This window comes from Podarcis filfolensis (assembly GCF_964270895.1).
Source record: "Podarcis filfolensis genome assembly, chromosome: 5".
NCBI lineage: Eukaryota > Metazoa > Chordata > Lepidosauria > Squamata > Lacertidae > Podarcis > Podarcis filfolensis.
The window spans coordinates 73,921,262-73,943,892 of NC_139608.1; the positions used below are offsets into that span (position 1 = coordinate 73,921,262).

Sequence of the window (22,631 nt, forward strand, 5' to 3'; positions counted from 1 at the left end):
CCAACAACTACATAAAACCATTACTTTTTATATATTATTAACTTTCAAAAAAATCACATATACAATTCAAAACATAATAAACTTTTATTTTGTTTTTTTCAACTTCCCCTCCCATTTTCCATGATGTATTTATCCTTCTTGCTGCACCCCGTCTTTTTCTCTCTTATATAATAACCACCATACAACAATCATCACTACTTTAATCAATAGCTGCTCAGAGTTGCCTAACATACCAATCCAGATGCAAAACTAAGAAACAAATATTTTATTTGAGTATTTATATCCTGACGTAGTGTAAAGACACAACTCGGAAATGATGATTTCATTAAAACAACATAAAACAATTACAAAAAACCCCCCCAACTACTGTGAACAGTTTAAAACATATTCAGAAATGCCAAAACAAGTAGTCTTAAAAACCCAGTCTCAGGTCCAAGCAGTTATCATACACTTTTGAATTGACTTGTGCTTGCAGTATCTGGGTACAAACTAAAATATAGTATTGTTACAGGTTTGGTGGGGTCAGTCTGAATGATAGCTATGGTTCCCTTCCAAGCCTGTGATCTTGTATCCAGTGAGGTTTAGAATCTAGTAAAGGAGGCTGCTGAACCTGCCAGACAAGTTTATTTGTAAGATAATAGCCTTAGCTGACCAGTTAAGTACTGCTATTTACATGTCCAAATAGGTTGTTCTGTTGCCATAGAAATAAATAGGCGGGCCTCTTCCCAGCTCACCTGGAAAGCAAGAGGCTGGTGTGTGCATGTGGCTTGGGACTTCCCTGGAAACATAAAGGGAAAGCAGATCTGTTGGGATGTTAATGCTGTGAGCCCTCCATCCAATGCTCAGCTTGCACATATGTGCAACCCCCCCCCCGATGTATCCTAAGGACACCACAGTCTCCACTGACCTTCATTCCAAGGAAACCAAACCCTGGGTAAGTTTTGGAACCCCTGGCATGTCTTGCCATTCAGGGACTGAGGTGTGTGTATCAGTGTTCATAAACTTGGAGCAATTTAAAGTGGACCATGCCATACAGCACTGGAAAAGTGTATTTTTTTTTATTACCGGGGAGATTTCCCCCATGAGCAAGAGTCACACACTTGAGAAATCTGTTTTGGTGTTATGCTCTGCAGACTCATATTTCAGACGCTAATAGCCTGCGTTAATTAAATTCCCAGGCTCTTAATTGGCATTTAAGATTATAGTCCTGCTCCTAGTTTTGCACAGCTAAATCCCCAGCATTTTAAACTGGGACTTTACCTGTGTGCATAACCACTCAGCAGCAAGAGGGCCTTTTCAAATGCAGTCACTTTTCTAAGGAGCCATGATTATAACCAGCCAGATGGCACCTGTGCCATCCATAATGTTCTGGCAGAGCTGTCATTTCCCAGCAGCTTTAAACCGCCGTGCTGTATTGCTGGAAAATGCCTATTCTTGTCCCTGGAAGTAGGACCACCACACTTAATCGTAGTGTGGACAGGAGTTACGCCAGGGCAGATCTGCACACCTTGTGACCAGTCAAGCCAAACTGAGCCCACCAGCTGTGTTTTGATAGCAACCCGCTCCTTCCCTCGCTCGTTTTAGCAGTCCCAGAGATGGCAATCAGGACAGTTTATCAACCTCCTGGCAGATTATTGTGCTAGTGTGGCAGACTGTGTTTGGTTTGGTGGGGCGCAAGTTGTGCAGGCCTGAACTAGTGCCGGTCATCTTTTGGACAATGCCTGCTGTGGAAGTTCCTTTTCCATCTACCCACATCATTTTATATCTCCACCTTTCAACAAACATGTACTTGTTTGCAGAATACTCAGTCCAGTGCTATTGCATATCACTGGAAATATGTAAAGATACAGTACACACACACACACACACACACACACACACACACGGATATGCCCCTATGCACAGCTAGCCCTGCCCCTTCTATTCTACCACAACAGGGATGGATGCTGCTATTGACTAAGGTAAGTAAAATGCCAGCAATTGACAGTGATGTTCTGCTGGTAAGACCCTGGGGTTGCATAGCTGGCAAAGGAAATGGTCCAATGTGCCATCGTTTCAAGCCACAAACCACACGGTTCTGTCCCAGTTGAATTTATATGCACTGAAAGTATTGTATAATGCTCTCTTTCTAACAGGGAATAGCTGTCTGAGATACGGTCTTATGTATGCTAAAAATAATAAAACTGAAACCTCAGCATGTAATCAAAACATATCTCCCTTGATAAATTGTACCTGACAGTGATTAGCAAAAATGACACGTTATATAATGGGAAGACTGTCAGAGGAAGAGTGGTGTTCAAGTCTACAAAGGCTTGCCATCCATAACAACCACCTGATCGGTTTTCCATACTTTCATAATCAGATACAAGCGTATTTACATACATTGCAAGCGTGGGCCTGTTGTCACGTTTAATTTTCATACGTACATGCAAAAATATAATGTATGCATATGCTTAACTTTTTTTTTGCAGCTCAACATATCCAGTGGCTGCTTGCACCAAGGGCCCTAGAACTCTCCACTGCAGGCACACACAAAAGCAAATGTATGTTTGCTATTGTATCATCTGAAGCAGAGAACACCTAGCTGTGGTACTTTGCAGTGCAACACTGAGTAGGTAAAGCAGCATTTCAAGTCTTAGGCATCCTTTCTAAAGATATTTTCGACCCAGCTCTAAGTCTGGATATCAAAGTTGTGGACAGAGCCTGGGGCAAAGACCAACAGCAAGCCAAGTCTCCTTGTTGTTTAAAGCAGAGAACAAGACTAATCCAGGCACTTTTGTACGTGTCAGCCCTTATCACATGACATCCTATGACCCTAGTGTGCTTCAGCAGGCCTTTTTTTGCTGATCTGGTTGGTTAATCTGTAATCCCTTTCCTTTCCTTTGATTAATATTTCGAGGGTGGAACACATGTTGAAGCAGAATCCCTGCCTGTTATCAGTCAGGCCACAGATTCCGGACCTGCTGTGGGCTTATTTCTTAGTAAAGTGTGACTTCCCAGAGAAAATTGGGTAGCCATTCTGTGCTTTCTGTGCATTCTGTGCTTTCTGTGTGTATCTGAAGAAGTGTGCATGCACACGAAAGCTCATACCAAGAACTAACTTAGTTGGTCTTTAAGGTGCTACTGGAAAGAAAAAAAATTTTTGTTTTGTTTTGTGCTTTCTAAGGAATAGGTGCTTCAAAGAGAGGAGTTGCAACATAGTCAGCTTAGAGGAGCTTCAGGTAATGTGAGGAAAGAGTTTCTGGTATTGAACATGGAACATTCTGGAGGTTCCTTCATCTTGTGCCAATGACCAAACAGAGCTTTTACGTAAAAATTATTGTAGGCAAAATTCTATTTTATTCACTGTACTCTTTTAGAGAGTCTGACTCCTTTCACAATCTCTTGCTCATAATCCAGCTCACAGGATCATTTGTGTACATTGACTGTGATATCTAAATCCACATATATGTGTTGCTCACCCAAACCACAAATCTGCTTTTCATCCTGGGGAGGAAAAGTTTTAAGACGTGATAACATGGGCAAGTGGGAGCAACTGCAGGGAAAGCGGAAGGTGAATTCTTATGTTTATGCATGGTATGTGGAAATAGGAGTGTTTGCAGAAGTCCCATTGAAATGAATGGAAGTTAAGCAACAGCATAGCTTCAATAGATTCTTATGAAGGAAGAGTTTACCTTCAGTGCATTGTGTCCATAATTTATCCTCTGTTTATAAATATGTTAAGGAAAAACAGGATTAAACTTTTTTTTATAGGATGCTGCTGGGTGCCTATCCTTGAATGGGTGGACCAACATTTTTAATTACTATTGTTGTTCTGGTCTATTCAATTGCATTTTGATTCAAGCCAACTTGAACTTTGCTAAATATAGTAACTGGATTCCATTCATCTTCTAGCTCCTTACACTGGAAGGGGGGACAGAGCTAGGCTTACCTTTCTTCTGTTACGCTTAGTTCCATTTTACAACACATTGACTTATAGAAAGAAATGAATCTGAATGGCAAGTCTTTCTTAAGGTGGCAAGTATTTCTGAACTAGATGACAGGCCTGCCAAGCTGAAGGTGGCAACTGAACTGCAACCCATTTGTTAAAACTAAAAGCTTTTTTGAAAAATCGTGTTGATCAATATGTCAGAGCTCAAAAGACAGTTTTGTTCTAGAGGAGAAAGATGCTGCTTTAAAGCCATTTGTATCAGATTTTGCAGAAAGAGCAGCGGAGGAGGAGGAGGGGAAAAAGAGGAACTGGCTGTTTACATTTAGCTAATAAGAAGCCTCTTGGGACGTATGATGTCTTGCTAAAAATAGGTCTACTGAGATTACTACTGCCAGCACATTACACATATCCTAGCCTGGCTGCACTGGATTTCAATTCAAAGCCCTGGTTTTGACCTATAAAGGCCTAAATGGCTCAGGGCTGCAATACTTCAAGGACCACCTCTTCCCAAATGATCTGGCCCGGATCCTGCAATCATTGTGTTCCTCCTTCATGAGAGGTCTGGGCATGAGAAAGGGCATTTTCTGCAGTGGCTCCCTGTATGCAGAATGTTCCCCTAGGCAGTCTCTCTTAACTTCTTCTATCTTTAGGTGCCAAGCGAATACATTTCTCTATAACCAGATCTTTGGATAATTACCATTCTATCACGTTTTAAATGTGTTTGTGGGAGAGAGGTGGTTTGTTCTTAAAATTATAATAATATGTACTTTGTGTTCTCATTTTGTATTTTTATGTTTTGAACCACATTGTGATCTTTGGATGAAGGGCGGTATGCAAATTTAATAAATAAAACCAAATGAATAATATTTGTTGTGCTTGGGGAAAATACTGGGGGAACAGGTTCTCGGCAGCCATACATGAAAACTAATGCTATGTAAAGCATTGCAGATCCTATAATAACAGTAGCCCCTCAGTTGTGATTCAGGGACCACCATTAAGATTCCTGAGACCATTAGGAAGTGCAGGGATTTCTTATGAGGTTTCCTAGACTTACGGAGCGATAAGCTTGTAAAGGTTAACCTTTAAGCTGCTTTTCAATTTGCCTCTGCACAGTAGAACAAGTGGCTGTAGAAATTTCAAGGGAAGGAGGGCTGGCTGGTGAATGGAACCAAATGAAGAAAAAACAGATTCCAGTGGAAGAAGCATTTGAACAAAGGAACAGGAAATGTATTGCAAGAAGCCTCCAGAAGAGCTTCTTCCTTCCTGCAAAATATTGGTGAGAAGGAAAGATTATCCATGAGAAATGAAGCAAGTGGACAGAATTAGGCTGTGATAAGGGAAGAACAGCAAAGTAGTCACTTTGCCAAGGATTATTCTACATGATGCCTATTAGCATGAAAAAGTGTGTTTGTCTATGAAGCCAAATAGTGGTACTCAAAATATCATTTATAGAACTGGTGAGTATAATATGAGCTTGCAGGACAACAGGATGTTCACTTGCTCCTTCAAACTAGGTGTACGGAAATGGCTGGCAGACCCAGACATATGTTAAGAATAATTATTTAATTGACACTGAAATGGAAAATGCCTAAATGTGTATTGGTAATTTTGTGGAAATCCACTGCAGTATTCTAAGGAACTTTGAGCTTTAACTGAGTCGATAATTAACTATTGTTGTTTTCTGCTAGCTGACACATGAGTGTTTAACCTTAGATCACATGAGAAGTATTGAATTGCAAATCACCATTTTGAAGGTAGTTGCTTTTAGTCTTTGTTCCCAGAACAGAAGATGTAAATGGAAGATGTAAATGGCTCTCCAGATAAACAGCCTCAGGCAGGATGCAGGGTAGAATGGAGGCTGTAGGGAAGAGAAAAACCTTTGCTTTTAGGTCTGTTGGAATTATGTAATATTTTGTAAGATGCTGAGCTTATGCCTTGGACTGGCATCTTATGGAACTGTTTGGATGTATTTTTGTTGTTTTTGTTACGTTTTGAAGGAAGTTCTGCGAGTAAAGCTTTTTAGCAAACTTATGGGTCCTGACAATGTTTTATTTCCAAAAAGGAGCCAGTTTTTATGCATCCATTTGCTTCAATCTGTGCAATATTAGTATCTGCAGTAATATATTGTCTATATTGGCTACCCAATCTGGGCTAAATACCAGGACTGTATTATGCCTCCTAATGTTGTCCTCATCTTTGTTTAAACCAATTCTAGTTCTAAATGTTATACTAGCATTGAATGCCAGTCAACTGACCACTTAGTATGCAATAATATTTGTGGTCAATTAGTCTAGCAAGAATGTCCATAGCGACCACCTGATAGCAAAAGCTAGGACAAAGCCTCCATCGAAACTAGCTCTGAGGGCTTGTTCAATCTCTTTAAAGTTGTTCATAGACACTTATAGTTGCTCAGCAACAGTTAGCTGAAAATAAAGATTATAGAATTCAGAATGCTATTTTTAGCATAACGAGCATTAATTATTTTGGTGGATTTTTGCAATACGCTTATTTCTGTTACAGTTGTACTATACGACCTTTAGCTAAGTGACAAACAATGTTTTGTCTAATCAAATAGTCGACCGATGTGCTGTAATATTTTGCCATAGTGAGAAAGGATCCTATGCACATGAATCAGAGGAGGAAACCCACTGAACACAGAGGGGCTTCTAAGTAAATCTGGCCTTTTTCTAGGACCTTTTCAAAGATTTTCTTGCTGGTATGATTGCTGGTTCTCTTTAAGTCCACATTTCTAAGGGGACGTTTAGGACTTTCACTTAAATACAATACTTAGATTGCAACCATTCAGGCAAAGCTCAAGGCTGGAGGTCAACCCCTTGATGCGAAGGTAAGTCTAGTGTTCACCATACAACTATTATACAAAGTATTATACTAAATATATATGTGAATCTGCACAAGCATCCTGCTGTCCTTTGGCACATGAAGCCTTTCTCTAAAAATGTGTTCAGAATTGAATACCAACCCCAAGTGAAATTTCCATTTTCAACAGCAAAGGGTTCTTTACAGGATAATCCAGACAGACCCCAGTCGGGCAGTGATGGGGCATGATAGTGTGACAGAGATATGACTGCATCCGCAACCTCATTGTTCACACCGCCTCAAGTGGAAGGCAGGTGGTGGTGGGTGCAGGAATCAAGTCCAATACTGCAATGATGGCAGCGGGACTTGTTAAGTATAATTGTATAATTCACAATAAAATGGAGAATGCTCACGTGTGTTACTGAAGGCTTTAACATGAGGATTTTCCATGGGGCTATATTAAGCTGTCTGAGCTCCTAGATGGGTTGATAATTAACTATTGTTTTCTGATAACTGCAATGTATTTAACTTTAGATCACACAGGAGGCTATTCAATTGCAAATCACCATCTTGAAGGGAGTTGCTTTTGGCATTTTGTCCCCAACCAGTGTGGAAGTAAGATGTGATTATGGAGCATAGCCTCAGGCTGTAATGGAGAAGAGTGAGTGAGTTTTAATCTCAATCCTGTTTAAAGCTATTTCTAAGATGCTGAACCTGTGCTGGACATGCACGTGATCTTATGGAACTGTTTGGATATATCATTTACGTAATGTTTTTTTGTTCTGTTTTGAAGAAAGTTCTGCAAGTAAAGCTTTGCATCAAACTTATGGGCCTCAACCATGTTTTATTCCAAAAGGACCCAGTTTTTATGCATCCAGTCATTTCAAGCTGCTCAATATTAGTATCTGCAGTAAGGTTGGTTATCGATCCTTTGGATCCCAGGCCAGCTCACACCACCATCCCCCAAACACCCTTCTACAAGCTACTGCCAGTAGGCATTTTGCTGGCAGTACTGTCTGCCCGTTTGTTGGAATAAGAGCTCTGCACTGGTGAAGTGATGTTGACGCCTCTTCACAGGTGGACTCGAGTGGAGAAGGGACACCTCCAACCTATTGGGGAAAAGAAACACAGCCTGCTACAAAGGCAGTTTGGACTGCAGCCTCAGAGCCTTCTGAATCTGCATCCAAACGGCAACCCATGTTGGAAAGATTTTCCCCAGAATTATAATGTAGAGGTCCCTCAAATACTACATTAATTCCCTTGCATTTGGCTTTCTTCAAGGTTGATTATCCATTCCTCTTGCAAAGAAGCCACTCCGCTCTGGGAAGCCATTAGGAATTTCCAGATTCACACCTGATCTTCCACTCCTAAATTGGAAGTAGATGAACAAGGACCTCATCTATTTTAAGCAAAAGTAATTAAGGACCTTGGCTGTGGCAGCCTCATCTTTATCTGAAACATTTTTTTTTAAAAAAAGATGCAGTTAGATAAAATATTAGACAGCGTGTCCTTTGTAACCTAAATTAACGAAATGTTTTAACAGCCAGCTGCTGATAGTGTCAGCAGTGCTGTTATGGCATGATAAGGATTTTCCTGATGTGTGCATGTTTGTGGTGCTGATAAAGGTAGAGGAGGAGAAAGTGGGTATAATTAACATAACACTGAATCATTTTCTACATTTATCTGTTTCTGAAACCCTCTTTGCCAATTCAGAGGGAGAAAAGAAAACCTTTCTATGCAAAGTTCCTCATTCCATTGCTGCACTACAAACTTCCATTTGGTATGGATCATTATTCCTCTAACAATTCCTTCCTGGAGGTAGGAATGAATGAATGTCAGGGATTTCCCCCCCTTCCGTTTCTCATTTTTTTAAATCTTAAGCTCAGTTCACAACACTTCTGTATCAGTCTGAGATCTTTAATCATGAAAGTTCATCAGCATTTTAGGGTGTTTTGCTCCTAATACACATATTTTTTTCTCTGCAGCGATTTTGCCTAATAGAACATTTTGCAACAATTCCCCTGATAAATGCATTTCTGTGTATTGCTTTCAGTAATACTTGCATTTCCACACACCCTTTCCCCTTCATATATGATTTTTTTGTGCACTTTTCTATAGTTAGAGAACAGCATCACAAAATTGGGAGAAGTGGGAATTTTGAAGGGCAGCTGCTGTTTGCAATTAGTGCATTGTTTTGGCAATTTCAGTAGGTTCACTATGATACAGACTTGTCTCTCTTTCCTACCTGGAAATCCAAATACAGTTAACAGGTAGGCAGTTGTTGCTAGAAGTTTGATTCTGGTTAATGGAAGGGAAAGCCACCAGCAATCCAGGCAGGAGGTAGAGTTTCTTTTTCAAAATGCACAAGGTGTTTTGTGTTGGGGTGATGCTCTCCTTGAAAGAAACCCTCTCCCCACATGCCTTAGGCACAGAGAACAAGCCTTGGCCAGCAGAGTACAGACAGTGACAGGGCTCATATGAAGAGGGAAAAAACTGTCTTACATGTTTGTCTCAGGTCCTGGAGGGCTTTAAATGGAAGCAACTTAAACTAGACCAAGAAACTAACAAGTAACCCAGTGCAGTTGCCATAAAATAGGCATCTAATATGCTCCCCCTCCTCCAAGAATTCAACAAGAAGCAACTCGAAGAAGCATCACAGAGGTCTTCAAGGGGAACCCCAAAGAGAGTTCATTACTGTAGCCAATCCTAGAATTTACAGAAGGATGAAACAACATCAATTTTCCCCCTCTCCAAAAAGGAGGACAGAGGCATGTTTTGGGGAAGAGTGTCTGGTTCTGCTGCACTGGGTGCTGAGCCTAGAGGATGCCACAGGGCATCACAACTATGGCATAGCGAATTGAGCAGAATAGAAGGCAAGAGGGGAGCTGAATTTTGGTCTTGCACAGGGCAACCCTGAACTTTGAAAGACCAAAGTCTTGCAGATGTGCAGCCTTTATCACAAACCAAGATGGGAAACGGCATTCGTAGTCACTGCTATTTAAGAGCAGAGCGGTCTCCAGAAGTATCTAATTGCCAGCAAACCTACTCTAACAGGGAAATTTGTTGAGAACTGAAATTTGCCAATGCCATTACATGTGCTTTGCCCCCTCCACTTATTTCATTTGTTTGCCACGGCTGAACCTTTCCTTAACAAGCTTTTGAGGAACTTCTAAATCTTGGGCTGTAATTAATTAAGATTTTTAATTGGGGCTGTCCCTGGTTGGCCGGTACTCTGCACAAGGCAGCATTGCTGCAAACCACCTATGTTTGACATCCCTGGATACAGTCAATGGGTTTAATATGATGTTCTCTGTCAGTAAAGGATTTATTGTTATTTAACCAAGGGAATATTTTTCATCTCCATTAAGTAGTCTCAAAATATCTCCTAGATCAATATAATTTCCTGCCGAATTAAATAATCAGTTAAAAGTGAGGCTGTTAATTGACTTTAAAAAAATACTCCAAAACCTTCCATCAAGCCAGCCAACTAGTAATTACCCATGGAAGATTTCCGGGTACACACATGTGCAAGAGCATGCAAAGGAAATAGAAGAGTTCTACTGCTTAGTGAATGCATTAAGGTTCAGTAACATACAAATTACAGTACGGCCTTTAGTTAGTGCATTACCCTTTTGCCCCAGGTACCTTATTAAGCTACTTATTTCTGCGAATTTGGGTGCCATTTCCCAGGTGAAAGCAATTGTCTGGATGAAGCAAATGTCAACTGATTTAATTAGCCAGAAAAAGTTAGTTGACCGCTTTAACAGAACCCACCCCCTCCCCACACATACACATAGGATGCAACCTCACAAGAACATGCAATTGGCAATTGTAAAGGCTTTGAGGTGTAGCTTTATCAATTACAGTTCACTGATCACTAATATGTGAAAGCTCTCAATTAGACCCAATTAATTAAACAGCAGGCTCTTTGTTCGTTGTGAAACTGACATTAAGACCTTTTCCAAGAGCCCGACTTGGGTTTCTAAGTGTGAATGCTGTGGGTAGCCATTTCATGAAGTTAAACACTTCACAGAAATATATTATTACCAAAAGCTATACATTACCCTGTGTAAAAAGACTTGAATGATGGCTTACCTTGGGCACAATCAGACTAAAGTGTTTTTAAGCTCTGCTACTTTCAGTGTCCATGCTTAACTCTTTGCCCAAAATAAATCATGTTCCTACACCACCCATGTAACATCTGTAAGAAACAACTGCATAATTTAGTCAAATGATGTGGTTCCTTAAAGACATTACTGAAGGGACTAGACATGGAGGAAATTGCTCCCACACCATTCTGGTAACTGAGGCATCAGTTCTGAGTGATATTGAGAGATGACCCACTGGCGAGAGGTGAAATGCCACCACAATCCTACTTTTGATGACAGGAGAGACAGACAGCAGCTCCACACCATGCAAGGTAGCAGGTGCAAAATATCAAATCATTAACACTACTTTTCTCTTTAATTCTGTATAACAACACAAGCCCATCAAACTGACAATGAGTGGCACTCGCCAGTATATTGCTGCATTTCAACAACACACGTTGCATTTGAATGACCATTTTAAAAATGCCTTGGTTCTATTTTCAGAAATTAATGGCGACATCTGACCACTCTTCTGCACTACTCATCAATATTAATAATGAATCCTAAGCCAACAATCAGTTTCCAGCCGTCACAGTAAATTTCTAGCCCCGGGCATTTGAGAAAGATCTGCCAATTGTAACCACCAAATTACAGGGTTGACGATTATGCAAATTACACTGTTCTTGCTTATGTAATGTGACATTATGTAACAGCAAGTCTGGGTGAAGTGAACAAGTTGAGCTCCAAAACAAAGGATCAGGACATCCTTTCACAGTTTTGTGCCACCTCTTGTAAAACCCTTCCACCCACCGGTCACTGTTTACGTCACAAGCTGGTGAAGTCCATAAATACATTAATAGCAGCAATAAAACGATCTTTCCATAAAAATGCAAACCAACAAATACAAGATTGGAAAACAAGTGGTGTGCAAAATGAATTCCAGATAAATGATTAATTATTTCTCTTTGCCCGGGAAATTGTTAATATTGATGAGTTCATTTACAGCACGGATGTTTGCAAAATGCAAAGTGCACAGATATTTGCAAAGTGCATCTTAAATCCTGTATATAATGTTATATGGGGCATGATTCCAGTGGGAGAAGATTTGCTGAGGGAGATTGCTCTGCTGCTCAGTCATCTGAGCTCCTAGCGGCTTAAAGTGGGTGACAGTTTGGAGGAGGACGATTCAGACAGCAGGAGTTCATGCTGTGCACAACTTGTTCCTTAACAGTGAAACCCTAGACATAACTGCTGAGAAGTAAGCTTCACAGATACGTGGGTTTAGAAATGCAATCCAAACGTCTGATAAAAAGGATCAGGTGAAAAAATGCAGGAAGTATATTTACTTAGGAGTAAGTCCCATTGAGTTCATGTCTGAGAGCCACTTCCCCCCACAAATCCCAGGCAGAGGTAAGAATATATCATGTCTCATGGGCATAGCCAGGGGGCAGAACCTCATATTTGTATTGATTTGTATTGATTTACGGGGGCAGTTGCCCCCGCCCTCCCCCTTAGCTATGCCCATGTCATGTCCCTACAGGACTGCATTTGTCTGGGTGGGTTAGAAAATGTGAAGGCTAAAGGATGTACTACACTTTTTAAGTTGCCACTTCAAATGGAGTTAATTTATCCTAAGAAAACTGGCTGTATATCCTGGGAGGAATCCCTTATTCAAAACTGCCACAGAATATATCCAAGTGAACTTTTAGACCTTGCTCAGACTTTCCTACTCAAACATATGAGACGAAGAAACAGAGACCGGGGGTGAGGTGGGGGGCAGAGATCTTTGCCAACCCGACTCCCCTAGATGGAATTTGAAATAGCAAGCCTGTCTCTCGAACTGCATTCAAACTGCTTTTGGCAGTGACCTGATGATGCACAGGCAGGCAGCAGTGAGATTGTCAGTGCTAACTTCACACACACACACACACACACACACAGAGAGAGAGAGAGAAAGAGAAAGAGAAAGAGAGAGAGAGAGAATACACACGGGAGGCAGTCTGAAGATTGCTAGAAGGCAGATGAAGGTCACATCTCCCAAAGGAAAAATAAAAAAGAGAACATTTGTGCTTCTGTAGCAGTAAGGTGCAACATGAGACTGGACATATTTGGGAGTTGTCTTTGGTACAGCTCAAGCAGTCAGATGTGCATGCGTGTGGGACCAGAGTGCAACCTAGAGAAATCCAACATATGTGTTCCTCATGGACCCCAAAACAGGTAATGAGATATTTTGTGCAGCTCACTGGGTCTTATTGAAACAGGTAGTGTACGAAAGTGTAGAGATGGGTCTGTCTGTGGAGAAAGAGGCTGAGTAATTGCTAATAAGGCAGATAAAAGTTCTCCAGATTCCAGCATGCTAAAACTACTACACCATGAAAGCAGGACTCTTGCAGCAAACATATGCACATTGCACACAGATGCACACATGAACACCTCCCGGGACATTAAAATAACTCGGTGCCCTAATTAAAACAAAACAAGTTGTACATCTTAAGGCTGAGATTAGGTGTAATATTTGCTGCTGCAAAGCTTATTAAACACGATGCGTAGAATAAACGTTGCTATGAATACTGTGCAACTCCACAACTTAATTTCAAAACAGTTGCTACACTGAGCTCAGAGGTAGATTCCGCTGCACTGGGCACTGGGCCTAGGGGGCACCACAGGGCATTGCAACTATCATGTGGTGAACTGAGCAGAAAGCTAGGTGAGTAGTGGAGCAAGCAACAAATTTTGGCCTCACATGGGGAATTGCTGAATTTTGAAAAACCAAAGCCAACCCCTGCTAGGTTTCAATTTTCTACTGGTGTTCCTCTAGACTATTTCACTTCATGAACCTGTTAATGGAATACTTTATTTTCTCTCTCGCTATCATTAATCACAGTGAAGTCCATCAGTGGCTATCAGCCGTTACAGCTGAATGGAGCTGCCATGTTCAGATACATCCAAGTACAAGTTGCTACAGACAAACAAGGGAAGGCTGTTGTCTTCGCCACAACCCTTCACAGAGGCATCTGCCTGGTCACTGTTGGAAACCAAAGGTTGGGGCAGGAGGATTTTGATTCTGATCCAGCAAGGCTGTCAGTCCAAATACCTAAGTATGTGATGAAAATCAAAGTCCCAGTCATCCCCTTACTGTTTCTGCCAAGGGGGAATGCCAGATCAGAGGGCTCACTAATAGTACTTTCCTACTCTCTGGAAATCTTATAGCCCTGAAGTGCCTCAGTTTCCAAATCAGGGACAACATGGGAGGTGGTGATTATATTATTAGAAGCTACACACCTCAGCTGAAAGCTCTTACTGGTTCAACTTCTTGTCAATAGTTTCCCCATTCAGGAGTAGTCAATAGGATACCAACCAGTTGTAGTTAGACTACAACTCCCATCAGTTCCAGGCAGTCAGCCTTTCAGCTGAAAGTGCTTATTGGTTCAACTTATCAATAGCTTAGGGACACGGGTGGCGCTGTGGATTAAACCACAGAGCCTAGGACTTGCTGATCAGAAGGTCAGCGGTTTGAATCACCGCGATGGGGTGACGGTCCCTGCTCCTGCCAACCTAGCAGTTCTAAAGCACGTCAAAGTGCAAGTAGATAAATAGGTACCGCTCCGGCGGGAAGGTAAATGGCGTTTCCGTGCACTGCTCTGGTTCTCCAGAAGCGGCTTAGTCATGCTGGCCACATGACCCGGAAGCTGTACGCCGGCTCCCTCGGCCAATAAAGCGAGATGAGCGCCACAACCCCAGAGTCGGCCACGACTGGACCTAATGGTCAGGGGTCCCTTTACCTTTACCAATAGCTTCCCCTTTTGCCATACGTGAGGCAGCAGAACGTAAACTAAGACACAAGCATTCATGCATACTCATATGTATACCACACAGACACGGCATGATTCCCCAAGACTGTGTCAATTTTTTAATGAACTCCGACACCCTTTTATTTGCTTTTCCTAAGCACATCCCTGATCACTTCTGTTTGTATTTCCGAAAACTCTTATGTAAACTGCTGAGGAAATCATTTTGAATAGTAATGAAACTCTTACTTCCAAAGCTTGATACCCCATGCCCATCCCATGAATTCTCTTGCAGCACTCTTTCTGCTTTTGCTCACTGTACTGTTTTCCACCTTGAGCAATAAGTTGGCTATCCGGATCTCTATTCATTCTGACATTCAGGTACTTAAGCCTAAGGCTCAAACATCTTTAGAAAGGTTGTGCAAGGTGATAATTTCTACTTCTGAAGACTGAAGCCTAGGCAGACAGTGAATTCTTATTTGTATGCTGCCACCTGAATACAAAAGGCCCATTTTAAAAAATAAAATATTAATTTATTGCTTGCATAATGATGATCTGTAAGATTTTAACCCACCCAGTGTTTGAGGGATGGCTCTTGAAATTAGAAGAAGAGGAAGCTTTGGTGTGAATTGTTTTTTAAAAATCAGAATAGAAAAGCTTTCTAGATAAAATAGAGAATTTTCACTGTTATGTTTACATTAGAACAATAGGAGAATAGGTGTGTTAATAGCAGCAGTGGGCAGCATGGTATGGTGGCATTGCTCACCCAACCTTCAGTCAGTTGTGTCTCTGCTGCTTAGTGGGAGATAGAGGGAGAGGGCCAAGGCAGCGGTGAGGTTGGTGCATTGCAAACACACAGAGTCGATGTGCTGCTCCCACTGGTGTTTATGGCTATTTCCTTGTACATGGGGGGGGGGGTTTGTGCTTACTGAACACAATGTGTTCCCTGAAAGGCATTCATTAGGCAACTGTTCACATAATGAGTCCACAATTTCCACTGGTTGCTATGGGGAAAATTCTAATGCATTACCAACCACGGAGTTTTGTCCCACCCCCAAGAAAAAACAAACAAACCCCACCCAGGAAATGCTGAAAAAAATGCTCCGATTTGTCTCATTGCTCCCCTCCCTCCCTCTGTTTGTTCCTCAGTCAACCAGCAAAAAGGCAAACAAGTAAAAAATGATAATAAATGCCCTTTGTTTGGATATCTGAATAGGGAGGTTTGGGTACTAATTCTTCATGCTTGGATAAGTGAATTTTCACCTAGTGAACATTCATAAAGTGATACCTAGTGTATACACTAGACAGTAGCTTTTGTTTATAAAAAAACCCTGTAAATTATCTTACATTTCCTTTGTACTGCAACATAGCACCCAAACTGAGCTGTGTGATGTGACACCCATGTTGTTCAGGTTAACTGAAAGCACAGTCAAGATTGTGGTCTCTCAGCCACTTAGAAACACTCAATCTTTTTATAGTCTCAAAAAGAAAGTAAGAAAGATAGAAAGCTGAGCCTCCTTGGACCACTATATATGAGACTAGTGAGCTCCTTTTGGCTTGATGGGTCAAAAGGCCTGCAGGCCTTTTGAGGCAGCAGTATAGCAGTGTGGTGCCACCTTTAGGAAATCTAAACTTACTTTATTCTGCTCCAAGGACTGTATTTTATTGAACTCCCTAAAACATGTAGTAACAAGTATTCACCTGCAGTTTTTCTTTTACTCTTTTTTATTTTATTTTTAAAAAACACACGACAGGAAGGAAGGAATCCAGGCATAAAATATCCACAGCAAAACTGAGCAGTTCCCATTATAGCAGTTTGTCTTAGCTGACTCAAGCCCAAAAATCAAATAAAAATGTTCCAAATAAATGCTTTGATACAATACAGCACAAGTCTTTGAAAAGAGGTTAGGTTCACGTTCTTGAGGTGGGAGGAAACTTAGTCCGAGGTGATTATTTTGTAGTGTAATGTTTTAGGAGTACCTGAAGCTATGGTATCATAGAATCATAGAGTTGCAAGGGACCATGAGGGTCATCTAGTCCAACCCCCTGCAATGCAGGAAACTTTCTCCCAATGTGAGGCTCAAACCTATGACCCTGAGATTATGAGTGCCACACTCTACCAACTGAGCTATCCCATAGTATCATTGATTCTAAGGGTAGAACTACATATCACACCAGGGATAGTTAACTGTTACTCTCCAGATGTTTGACTCCAGCTCCCATCAACCCAACACTGGGAGTTGTAGTCCTTCGCCATCTGGAGGGCCTCAGGGTTCACCGCTTCAGCATTACGATGAACATGGGACTAGTGACACAAATGGCCATGCCTATCAAGTCCACCTTCTCCTCTGTAACATTTTGGAACATCCACCACACCTGACATCATCACCTGTGTTTCTTCACCCAACTCACTGCTACCTACCGATAGGAAAACATACCATGTAATGATGTAACAACATGGTGTAAGTGCACCTAAATATTATGAGGGAGAGGCAAGAACATTTGCTATGGGAGATTCTGTTTCAGCAATGTGAAGTTCTATACGAAGCAAGTGTGGTCAATGCCTGTATCAGAGACTATGGGGAATTCCATGAATGCTACCCAGAGCTACACAAGGAGAAGCTGGATGTAAGGTGAAGAGTATCTAAGCTAGAAAGTTCTAAAGATTACACACACTGCAAATACGATTTATTTGCACTTCCCAGTATCTAACCCCCTCACTGTTACTCCCTCTCACACTTGGAATTTATGGTGCTTATTTCCTTATTTTGAATGCTCAGCCAGACTGCAATATTACTGGGCGATCAACCCGACATAAAGCCAAAGTTCCCAATGCAAGCCTAGGTATTTCTACTGGCCTCAGAGTCTGAAGTCCTACCAAAATTTGTCATCGTTTGAATGAGAAATAATTTATGAGCTGGGGAAGAAAAATTCACACAAATTCATGTACAAGTATGTGCGCGTCTCTGTGTAGCGTTTAATTAAACTAAGCAATGAGTTACCATAGTCACACAGCAGTTTCAAATGTACTGAGGTTCAATTAGCTAATCTTAAAACGTTAACACATAGAAAAGAGAGAGTTGGGCGCAATTTATCAGATTCCTCTGAACAAGCTTAATTGAAACGAACCAGAGATCTACAGCTGTACTCTGACGCAACTCCTGTTCAAATTGAAGTGGCTTACACAGGTGAAATTCCCAGTAAGTTGTTTCCCTTATTAGAAGCAAACGTCCTCACTTTGCCTGCCAAGCCTGTAATTAATTTTACATCTTGGTCTCAAGATGCTTTCTAGCACAGAGCAAGAATGATAAATCCAGAAATGCTGAATGAAAGTTTTAATGATCATTAGGGCTGTATCTGCAGAGAATTATCAGCAGCCATGAGCAAAGACGATGAGAGCACCAGAAGAAACTTGGAGGATCAGAATAAGGTCCCATCTGTCTAGCACCCAACTCTAAGCAGTAACCAACCAGATAACAACATCACCAGGAAGCCCACAAGTGGTATTCAAGGGTATACTGGCTCTCAACATAAGTGGTACCATCTTCAAAATGTTCTCCGGAATCCATGAGGACTAGGGTTTAAACAAAATAAAACTGAGATACTCCAGACTGTCAGTATTTTGCAGGAGGGTTTCAAGCACATAACAGGAACTTTGTGCAATTAAAGTGGATTTAAAGTGCTCTTTCACTGCAGTGCAAACAAAATCCATTTTAAAAAAGAAACTGGCCTTTTGCAGCTTGGAAAGTGACCGGGAAATGCATTGAAAAGTGTGGAATGAATGAATGATTAACAGGATGACATGTGTTGTTCTTGTTGTTTAGTCGTTTAGTCGTGTCTGACTCTTCGTGACCCCATGGACCAGAGCATGCCAGGCACTCCTGTCTTCCACTGCCTCCCGCAGTTTGGTCAAACTCATGCTGGTAGCTTCGAGAACACTATCCAGCCATCTCGTCCTCTGTCGTCTCCTTCTCCTTGTGCCCTCCATCTTTGCCAACATCAGGGTCTTTTCCAGGGAGTCTTCTCTTCTCATGAGGTGGCCAAAGTAGTGGAGTCTCAGCTTCAGGATCTGTCCTTCCAGTGAGCACTCAGGGCTGATTTCCTTAAGAATGGATAGGTTTGATCTTCTTGCAGTCCATGGGACTCTCAAGAGTCTCCTCCAGCACCAGAATTCAAAAGCATCAATTCTTCGGCGATCAGCCTTCTTTATGGTCCAGCTCTCACTTCCATACATCACTACTGGGAAAACCATAGCTTTAACTATACGGACCTTTGTTTGGGATGACATATAAACATCTCCAAAGCAAATCAAGATGAATACCCATTGCCATATAACCTCCCCATAAACAAAGTGCAAAAAATACACAATGAAGACTGGATATAATCTAACCTGCAGATAAACTTTGTACAAGCACATCAGGCTGAATGCTCAATAAAAAGGTTGTCTGGAGGAGCTCGATATTTAGCACCACATAATGAATCTGTTAATCACTAGAATAAGCCAATTCTTTATATGAAAGTATTCATTACTACAACATAGTGCTACCTTTTCTTACACTCTTCTCCCTCCCTCATTTTTCTTCATCTCAGATCCCATACACAAGCTTTTAAGCTCATCTAAACCTTTATGCATTCCTCTGCTAGTCTGTGACCTAGAAGGAATTACATTTCTAGAAACAAATCTGATCGTTTCCCCAATTTATACATTCGTAACGAAAATTTAATGACTTGGGTCTTGTGCATTACTCCAATGCATATTCAGTAATTATAATACATCTATTTGTGTTCATAAAATTATCATTCCACTGCTATAAATGATTTTTAAAAATATACAGCATCTGCATAAGACAAATTCTCAAACGATGTTTAGAACAAAGATTATAGCACACTACAAGGAGGCATTAGTCTTCAGTTATCAAAGTGGGGGATAAAATACTCTGGTATCTTTCGTCTTACAAGTAGCAAGGAATCTGGTGGCATGACTCAGTCCTCCATCTGAGCCTGTGCCTAAGGGATACAAGGTTGAGAACCTGTCAAGCTAACACCAACCTCTTAGACATGTAAAGGGTAACACAGCCTCCTGCAATGTGGTGCCATTCAGAAGGTTTGGCCTCCAGCCCCCATTACCCCCAGTCGACAGCCATGGTGGTTGATGGGAGTGGGGCACCAGGTTGAAGAAAGCTGGGATAACCTGTCATAATAACAAAGACGAGCCATTCTGGATTAGAGCAATGTTCCTATGGGAAGCTCACAAGCAAGACATGAAGGCAACAGCCCTGTTGTTGTTCCTGGCATCTGGTACCACAGGAGCACACCGTCTCTGAACCTAGAGGGTGCCATCATTCATTCAAGACAGCAAAAGAGTCTCTTGAGCAGCGATAGGCTACATCAAGTCATGTGACAAAGCCAGAATCCCTATAAAAAGCTTCCAGGGCGGGCTTGCCCTTTGCTTGTTGCCTACCACCATTACTGGCTGAAAACTGGTCTCTCTCCCTAGACCTTGCTCCACTGAGTTAGCAGGAACTGAATCCAACGTGGTTAACTACCACGTGCCACACCTTAGAACATACCCCTCAGGAATCTAGGCTCCCATTTCCGGTAAGCAATCTATGTTCAAAAACTATGTCTGTGATCCATAGTCGACCAGGATGCTTGGATTAAAGCCCACTTAGCCCTAATTTATTTCAAGGGAAATTGGCTCCAGACTCAATGCTCTGACTGCTGGCTGTAGATCAAGCTGCCCATAGCCTGTCATATTGCTGATTACACTGTTATCCATGCCCCGCAACAACCATTAGTCAAGTCACTGGAGGTCACCAATAATAATAAAAAAGTTTAAAAAGTAGCACTGGAGTATAATAATAAAAAAACCCTATGGAGAACTAAATGCAAAGTAATTTAAATGTACAAAAGCTGACCCACATTAGTGGCTGGAAATTAATTCTTCAGACACTTGAATTTCACACGCAGAAAATGAAAGGTCCTCGAGTTAATAATATAACTAAATACTGCAAAATGTTCCATATTACAATTACTGCGTAAGTGCTAGCCCGTTTTTCATGTTGCAACACATCAGTGGCCACCCAGGACTTGTCTGAAAAGAAATAAAAGCTCCTTGAAATGCTTGAGTCTAATAATATAATTTCTCAGAGCTGGTGCAGTGTAGAGGCTAAGAGCATGTGCTATGAGCCCGGGCATTCCTTCATTCCAAAACCATCTCAGTCACACATTGACTAAGCCTGTAATCGTAAGCACGCTTACCATGGATAAAGTCCCATTGAACTCAAACGGGACAGGTCTGAGTAGACCTGCAGAGGACTGCACTGCGATTTAAAATCAATAAATAATAATAATGCTGTATAATGCATAAAGTGATCATCCCACCAGGCTGCATGAATTCAGAGTGCTGGGGGCGGGCAGAAGATCACACAGCTCCTCCATATTAAAAATAAAAAGTATCTTTGCACATAGAAGACTAGTATTTTGTGGTGGAGACCAGGCCAAAATCCATCTCCGTAACATTCTACTCTTGAATGGCATAAATCTCCACCTACAGTCAGAGGTGGTATATAGAAGTGGCAGTGGTGGAGGGAAGCAAGAATAAGACCTTGAGAATAATGTGAACGTTGCAATAAAGAGGCCACTATACATTTCTTCATAACACAAATAATTCCACTCCCCCCACACAACCCCCCCAAACCAAGAGACAGTTTGTGTTTGTCAAGCTTACTCATTCCATTGAAGCAAGTTCTCTCCCTATCTCCTAGAGCAGTGTTTCCCAACCTTGTGCCTCCAGCTGTTTTTGGACTACAATTCCCATCATCCCTTGCCACTGGTCTTGCTAGTCAGGGATGATGGGAGTTGTAGTTCAAAAACAGCTGGAGGCAGAAGGTTGGGAAACACTGTCCTAGAGCAGCTGGAGAAGGTGATGAACTGAGATTCAGAGAATATCCCTCCTGTTGAAAAAAGAAGACACTCTTGATGTGTTTATGCTCTTTTAAAGGTGCAGTTTTAGAGTAATGAGTCAGACTCTGATCTGGAAGACAGGTCCAAATGACTGCAATTGTCCATTTCAAATAAATTCAGTATTGTTTACTTAACCGAATATTCACAATCACATTGCGTTACAAACAACGGGGGGCAGGTGGGATGCAAGCAGTTTCCAGCAGTACAATTTTGAGAACATAATTATATAATCAAAAGGCATGATCCTCCCCAGAATGTCACGACGACGACAACCGTGGTCCTGTTGCCACATTTCTTTTGCCACTTTTAATTTCCCCATCTCTTTGTATCTAATAAGCATACTATGCTTATTTACTTGCAGTGAAAAGTCCCAAGCAAACACCGTGGGATGGACATATAAAATAAGCATGCATAGGAAAAAGCTACCAAAGAAATTGCCACTGGCTTCAATCTTGGATCTCTATCATCATGGCTGCCCTTTTGCTAGGAATCCCTCAGTTCTTCTCATTTTCCTGACACTCATTCCTTGCCCCCCCCCAGGCCACAGGAACTTACACATTGGCTTATCTGCAGTTGTATGGCCCCTGCTTAAGCAACCGCTCTTCCTTGCTCCCGGTGGCGATGCCTTTCCCCAGAGCTCTGTGTCATCCTAGCTGGCTGAGTTCTCTGTAGCCCACTTTCCTCCCTCCGGGTGGGGGGGGGGAAACCATGGGTGGAGCAGAGATGAGGAAAAGAAACCCTGGTTGGCTCTCATCATGGGGAGTCACCAGTGATAAACCAATCCAAAGTCAGGCCATGCCAGAGAGAAGACACTTTTAGGACAGCTGAAGTAATCGCCATGAAACCAAAGGTCAATTCAGTCTAGCTCTTGTATATTGACTAAAAGATTTTTAACTCACCTTTTGGTTCAGAACGTTGCAAGAAAAATTGACAATTAAAAATATATATACGTCATATGTTAAATGGCCCACCCAATCTACATAGTAAAAATGCCGATCATTATGGTGTGTGCGCGCGCAGTATGGCCCTTCCATAGGTTTT

General features: G+C 41.6%; 1 protein-coding gene across 1 annotated transcript in view; it reads right to left on the minus strand.

Moving 5' to 3' along the window:
* Positions 1–22,261, minus strand: part of PHYHIPL (phytanoyl-CoA 2-hydroxylase interacting protein like) — an 80,047-nt gene extending 57,786 nt beyond the window's left edge. The window contains exons 1-3 of the mRNA XM_083614832.1: positions 22,146–22,261; positions 21,530–21,580; positions 21,355–21,385 (exon numbers count right to left, since the gene is read on the minus strand). Of these exons, the coding sequence (XP_083470958.1) occupies positions 21,355–21,358 (4 nt within the window). The 5' untranslated portion in view covers positions 21,359–21,385; positions 21,530–21,580; positions 22,146–22,261. The remainder of the gene's footprint in view (positions 1–21,354; positions 21,386–21,529; positions 21,581–22,145) is intronic.
* Positions 22,262–22,631: the final 370 nt, after the last annotated feature.